At 33.5% G+C, this 7,332-nt stretch overlaps 1 protein-coding gene across 1 annotated transcript; it reads right to left on the reverse strand.

Moving 5' to 3' along the window:
* Positions 1 to 1,765: 1,765 nt before the first annotated feature.
* On the reverse strand, positions 1,766 to 2,344 carry LOC131061874 (uncharacterized). The gene has a single exon (XM_057995729.2). It carries the CDS (start codon positions 2,342 to 2,344, stop codon positions 1,766 to 1,768), a length of 579 nt encoding a protein of 192 aa, XP_057851712.2.
* Between the last annotated feature and the right edge of the window lie 4,988 nt (positions 2,345 to 7,332).

Below are 7,332 nucleotides of genomic sequence, written 5' to 3' on the forward strand. Positions count from 1 at the left end.
CACAAGATTAGGTTGGACATCCCTATCAAGGTGGATGATTAAGGAAAATAAAGGCAAGATAATGGAGGAGAGGGTGATGGGAAATCTACTATTGGAGGCTACTAGAAGTTAGGAGAATTGTTGGAAATGGGTTGAGAAGGAATTTGGATCCCTAAAAGATGGAATTAAAGGAATTGTCGACACTTTCATAGAATCCCTTGGGCCCAATAAATCTAAAAATTTCTCAGGATGTGGAAACTATGAAGGTTAACCAAGAGTGTAGAATTGAGAAGCTAGAAGAGGATGTGAGTGAAATAAAGGAAAACCTGAACAATCTGGTGGAAATCAGTAGGTAGTCAATGAATAATAGCATTGATGGTTTGGAAAAGGTTAATTCCATGATGACTGATTATAGAACTAGGATCATCGCCAGTGACCCTCGCATGGGAGATAAGTAGAAAAACCTTTTATTCAGAGATGGTTTTCGTAATTCTTTCTACCAGTACTCAAGTGCTTACGTTAACCTAAAGTTTGTAAGATATTTAACCTTACAAATAAATTATATAATATATTTATATATATACATTCCAGCTGTAAATCTTAGATTACAAAAACCTTGTTTTTAAACTTTATTGTACTTATATGAGCATAGATTTGAATAAGCTGATGAATACTTAAATTTGGAAATTTATAAAACTAAATAAGTGTTGTGACTAATATTTACCTTTTTAGTATTGTAATTTAATTATTGAATATTTATAACAACAATTACTATCTAATCTTGATTTTTCTTTTTAATCACAAAAATAATAAGTGAGATTATAGTTATAATTTAATTATTGTATATAATTATAATTATAATTAATTATTTTATTTATAATAATCTTAATTAATTATCATTTTATTTAAAATTTCAAATAATAATTAATTAAATCTAGAGTTGTAGTATAATTGATTAAAATATTTATAATGATAATTATAATAATATTAAATTAAAATGATTTTGATAAAGATAAATGGGTTTTATAGGGACTTAAGGCCAGCAACCAACTAAACCAAAAAACTAAGCAAAATAGGGGACAAGCCCCACATGGACCAAAGACAAAAAGTTGAACCAAAAAATAGGACCACGCACTCAACTAAGAGAGTGCATCAATTTAGTATTTTTCTAAATAATACTTCTATTAATCTTCTCCAAGTCCTCCATGATGAATCTGCAGGTACCCTAGTCCTGGCTCCGGCTCTTGGTTCTAGTTCACAAACCCAAACTAAATTTACCAACAACAACACTCTGTCCAAACTATAATCTCACTTATTATTTTTGTGATTAAAAAGCAAAATCAAGATTAGATAGTAATTGTTGTTATAAATATTCAATAATTAAATTACAATACTAAAAAGGTAAATGTTAGTCACAACACTTATTTAGTTTTATAAATTTCCAAATTTAAGTATTCATCAGCTTATTCAAATCTATGCTCATACAAGTACAATAAAGTTTAAAAACAAGGTTTTTGTAATCTAAGATTTACAGCTGGAATGTATATATATAAATATATTATATAATTTATTTGTAAGGTTAAATATCTTACAAACTTTAGGTTAACGTAAGCACTTGAGTACTGGTAGAAAGAATTACGATAACAATAAATATCCAAAAATATGCGTGTGTTGTTCTCTCATACAATTCAAAGCAGTTCATAGCAGTAAAACCCAGACCAAATTCGAAGAAGAGAAGCATTCACTACATGTAATATAACTTTCAATAATTCTTTCCATGCACACTCTAAACTCGATCCTCTGGTAGTGTTTCTGGCTCATTTTCCATAAAGAATGGCGTTGTGCAGATGGGACAAGTATTGTGATCCTCAAGCCATGGCCAAATACAGTGAGAATGAAATATATGTCCGATCATACAAGGAATTTCTCGAACCTCTTCTCCCAAAATAAAATCATCCCTACAAACTCCACAGAAAAGCCCATCATCCACATGAAAATCTGAAACTGTTACAATGGGGAGTCGCTCTACCAATTCTTTCGCCTTCCTTTCATTCTCCATTATCTTGACGATACTTTTCAGAATAGAATAGAGAGTATTGAAGACCCCACGTAACCACCGAATATCATCAGGGAGTCCATCCTCATCAACTTCAATCCGGGGAAATTCGGAATGTAATAAATCGTGGCGGCTGTTAAGATGTTGCAGACGACGAGGCAGAGTTTCACGTTCCATTAAACAATTTGCTTGCATGAATACTTTGGTGGCTTCGATACGTAAATCCCCCATGCGGCATTCCAGGCTTTTGCACCACTCTGCAACTTCATTCTCCCTGCAACCCATTTTCTTGTCCTCCTGCATTTGCATTTCTTCAGTTAACTGCCTTTATCCAATTAGCAATCAACTGATTTTCAACTTGGTATGTGAATTTGTGGAATATGTAGTGAATGAAGCGTCAGCGATAGTTTCTTCAGGCGGCTCCTCAAAACAGGCGAGCCGTTGATCCAAACACTACTTAATTTAGGCATAACTTTTCACCGCTTATCTTTATAAAGAGCTTGTAAATTTATTATTAATTATTGTTTCGAAATATTTTTAAAATCAGAATTTTTAAAGTTAACTGATTTATTTTTAAATGTTTATTATTAATGATTATTTTAAAATATTATAAATTTATTTGATTTTTTTTTAGTTTTGTTTTGAAGAAGGCATTCATAAGAAAAATTTAGAGTAATTAATAAGAAAATCATCTTAGAGTATCTTCATAATTAATTTTAGAGTAAACTAATTTAGAAAATTATAAAAATAATTTTTATCTCATGGGAAAAAAAAATATAATGGTTAACTTTTTCATTATTTGCAATTTTAAATTAGTTAGTTGTATATAATCTGTAATTTAAATCAAAATTAAAATTCACTTAATTTTATTTGTTTTGTACTAATTTCATTTTAATTTTTATTTAACATATTACAAATTTTAGTTTCTATTAGAACTATAGTAATCTAGTTGTTCTTAACATGTTATTAATGCATATGTTTTTAACCAATCATGTTACAAGTAATTTTCATATAAACAATACAAACTTACATTTGTTCAAAATAGAAACTTTCATTTTGTCTTTAGATTTTACATTTTAAATTTATTGTTAGTTGTAATTTTTTTATTCTTATAGATAACTTTGATAAAGAATAAATAGTTATTAAGAGTCATTAGGAAATTGTAAAAACCTGTTTATCTTTATCAAAAACAATATAAGTATGTATTTAACCATATAAGTAACTTTTGATAAATTTTCTTGGTAAAAGATAGAAGAAATAGTTATTAAGAGTAAATGTAAAACCTGTTTATCTTTATAAAAAACAATATAAGTATGTATTTAACCATATAAGTAACTTTTGATAAATTTTCTTGGTAAAAGATAGAAGAAATAGTTATTAAGAGTAAATGGAAATTGTATTGTTATTTAAAGAAATTTTTTATGTTGTAATATGCATTTAACCATATAGATAACTTTTTTTTGTATTAAAAATGGAGAGACCAAAATAAGGAGAGTTTATACAAAAAAGAGCATGGGAGGCAGAGCCTCAAACATCATTCAGTAGAGCCAAAGAGACTACCCAACTGAACATAGACAATCGTTCACCTACCAAAAGGAGTCACAAAGTATATACAGTTATCCATAAGAATCTACTAAGCATCTACTAAACATCTATTGCAGAATCTCATCCTAGTTTTCCAACCATGTGGTCCATCCTTGTGGGCCTTCCATCCACACCACCTTCTTTCGATTTAGGATCTAGGTAAACATCTCAAGCTTGCCAAAGTAGGGACCTCTATTATCCCTGAGCTCCTTGATCAGCTTCTTTAGTGCATCATCGAAGGCAGTCTAGTTTTCTACAATTCTAGCCCACTCAAAACCATCCTTCATCTCATAGAAGAACATGGTTGCACGACCATCTTTGAGGAAACACAACAACTTCTACCTCTCGACATTCATCAGAAAGCATACCTGCACATCAATTTTATAAAGCGTGAGTTTCCTAAAAAACCCAGTAAGAGACCTATCAGTACCTTGGAACTTTTCCTCATTTCAAAATTTCCAAATAAACCAAAGTATGAAAGACAACGGAATTTTCCAGAATAGGTTAGCATCCTTTTTAAGGCCATGAATGAAACTAGTAATAATATCAAGGCTACATACATGTTCAGTAATAGAGATTCCAAACATCAACCAAACCTCTCTAGCAAAAATGCAGTCGAAAAAAATGTGTCTTATAGTCTCAGGCTTCCTACAAATAGAGCATAGGTCAAAAGCAGCAGAATTATTCCCAATAGGTAGTCTATCTAGCATTAGCTTCCATTTGAAGCATTTTATCTTAGGGGGGATGGGAGACTTTCATAGTTTCTCAAACATTTTCTACCAGGTAGAGGCATTAAGGTCAACATACCGAAGGGAATTAACATGATCGACCACCGTGGTGTCATAAGTGAGCAGTTTGTAAATAGACTTGGCTTTGATCTTGGAGAGGAGGGAGCCATCGTTCCATCAGAATGAGAGGTATCTGTGAGCATCTACATCAGTGTTCCTAGGAAGATTTAGACAAGCACATGCATTTTTTTATCATATTGTAGGTTCTCTTATGTGAGGTAGGGAGACCATATTCATTGCTAAGATTCTCCCAGGTGATGAGATTGTCATGTTCCAAGATGTCCATAAGATACTTAATGCCCTTATTATACCAGCACCTAGCAGAGCATCCTTGGGTTAAGGCAAGGGGTTTAGAGTTATGGTAGAGATTCCACCATACTGACCTTTCCCCATGAAGAGTGCTATTAGAGTCAATATTAGAGTTGGCAATAAGTTTACGCACATGCTCCTAGGCTTTCTAGATGGAGTTAAACACCCAAGGGCCTTGAACAGACACAGAGAATCCTCCTGCTACCAGATCACTAAAGGGGAGGGCTTCCCAAGATTTGGCAAGCTTGGGGACACCATTTTGTATGTTATTTCTGACAAGAATCTTCCAGGGTTCTTGTCCTTCCAAAGCATGAAATATCCATTTGGCAGCAAGGGAAATTCATTGCGCTCTAAGATCCTTAAGACCTAGCCCACCAAGTTTCTTGTCTATGTGGCACCAGATCCATTTGACCACATGGGCCTTTCTTTTACCCTTGCCATCAAACTAAAGGAAGCGTCTGATAGACTTTTGGATTTCAAAGATTTGGTAGTTACTGAACATCCAAACAGAGGAGTAGTATATACTATAGGAAGAAAGGATTTTCTAATAGACTTGGATCCTACCAGCCAGGGATAGAACCCTATTGTTCCATTTGTTAATTTTTTTATTAATCCTTTCTTTGACCCAAATCCACATGTCTTTGAGAGAAGGAGAGACAGAAAAAGGGATACCAAGGTATCTGACTATTTTATTGGGTCCTCGCTATGAGTATCCAAACTACTGAAGCCAGTCTGGGGGTTCCTCTTTCCACCCAAGGAGAGTAGATTTGGAGATGGAGATACGAGCACCAAAGGCTCTACCAAAGGTTGCAAGTTTTTTATTGAAGGAGTCAATATTATTCCTAGAGAGCTCTAGGAAGGGCGAGGTATCATCAGCAAACTGAATCTTGAGCAATTCAGAGTCATCTGACATCTTAATGCCATAAACTCTAGTGATATGGTGTCATTTCTTAGGAGGTAGAATAGGCCATCCTAGGCAATAACAAGCAAAGCAGGGGCAAGAGGGCAACCCTGCCTAATGGATCTAGAAAGAGGAATAGGCTGATAGAGTGACCCATTAATTTCAATCAGGGCGGAGGCATCTTTGAGGAGGATTTAAACAAATTTACAGAACTCGCTAGGGAAGACAAAGGCTTTGAGCATAATGAGGATGAAGTCCCATTCTACCCTGCGATAGGCTTTCTGAAAGTACACAAGGAACATCGCAGTATCTTGATTGGAGGTCTTGGCCCATTCTATAGATTCCCATCTAGTGACAAGGTTCTCCAAAATATACCTACCTTTAATGAATCCTATTTGGGTAGAGCAGATGGACTTGGGAAGAATTTTCTCAAGGCGAGAAGCTAGGGCTTTGGCCAGGATTTTATAGGAGACGTTAAGGAGGGTAATTGGCCGCCAATTTTTTATGAGGGCTTTGTCCCAATATTTTGGGATAAGTTTAACAATTCCCCTATTGATGGACTCCCCAAGGGTGCCATTATCAAGTGCTTTAGTGTATATGTCATAGAGGTTTTTGGTGACCCACTCAATATTGGTTTTGTAGAACTCAACAGGGAGTCCATCAGGGCCTGGGGCCTTATTATCCTAGAGAGCCTTAATGGTATCATCAATTTCTGTCATAGAGATTTTGTTCTTGAGAAGAAGAGCTTCATTCTCAGAAATCCTTTCTGGGATAATATAACTACATCTATTTCTAGCATCCTTCAAAGCTTCATTATCCTCTGAGGTAAAGAGAGTCCTATAAAACATTTCAAAAGCATCTTTGATATCAATGATATTAATATTTTTAAGCTTTATTTATTTTGTACTATATTTATTTACACATTCTCAAATATGATATGGAAATTTATAATCATTGGGCTTTTACGAAAAAACATAGAAAGTAGAAAATTTGTAGTTTCTGATATGCATATCTTACATTCAATATCTTTTCATTACCTAAAAATATTTTTTTAGGTGTATGAAAGAAAAAATAGTTATTAGCAATTTTGTTTATTTATATGTCCAGGCCAAACATTTGTGTGGGTGGGAAAAGAGGTAAATGGATATCAACAAAGTCATTAGCAATATTTTAAAGTAAAATATACATTGATATATAAATATAAATATATAATTTTTATGCCACTTACCTATCAATCACACATATCTATGAACATCACATTCTCTCATTTATATGGCTATGAAATTTTCCTTCCAAATTTAAAATACCTATGAAATTTTCCTTCAAAATTTAAAAATATGAAATTTAAAGTTTACATAATTTTATTTTTTATATTAGATATCTAGAGTCCAAAATTGGAGAGTTTATACAAAAAGAGAAAGCAGGAGGCAGAGCCTCAACTGCCAAACTGTGAAACCAGAGAGAGTAATATATACATTTATCTCCTAATCATGTCAAAAAATGGGGACACATCAGAGTATAGCACTATTGGAGAACCTCATCCTGGTCCTCCAGCCATGTGGTCCAACCTTGTTCTCCTTCCATCCATACCACCTTCTTTCTTGCTAGGATCTAGGAGCACATCTCTATCCTGTTGAAGGGAGGAGGCCTACTGTCCTGTAGATCCTTTATTAGCTTCTTTACTACCTTATCAAAGGAGGTATGATTCTTTCCAA

This window comes from Cryptomeria japonica, chromosome 9, assembly GCF_030272615.1.
Source record: "Cryptomeria japonica chromosome 9, Sugi_1.0, whole genome shotgun sequence".
NCBI lineage: Eukaryota > Viridiplantae > Streptophyta > Pinopsida > Cupressales > Cupressaceae > Cryptomeria > Cryptomeria japonica.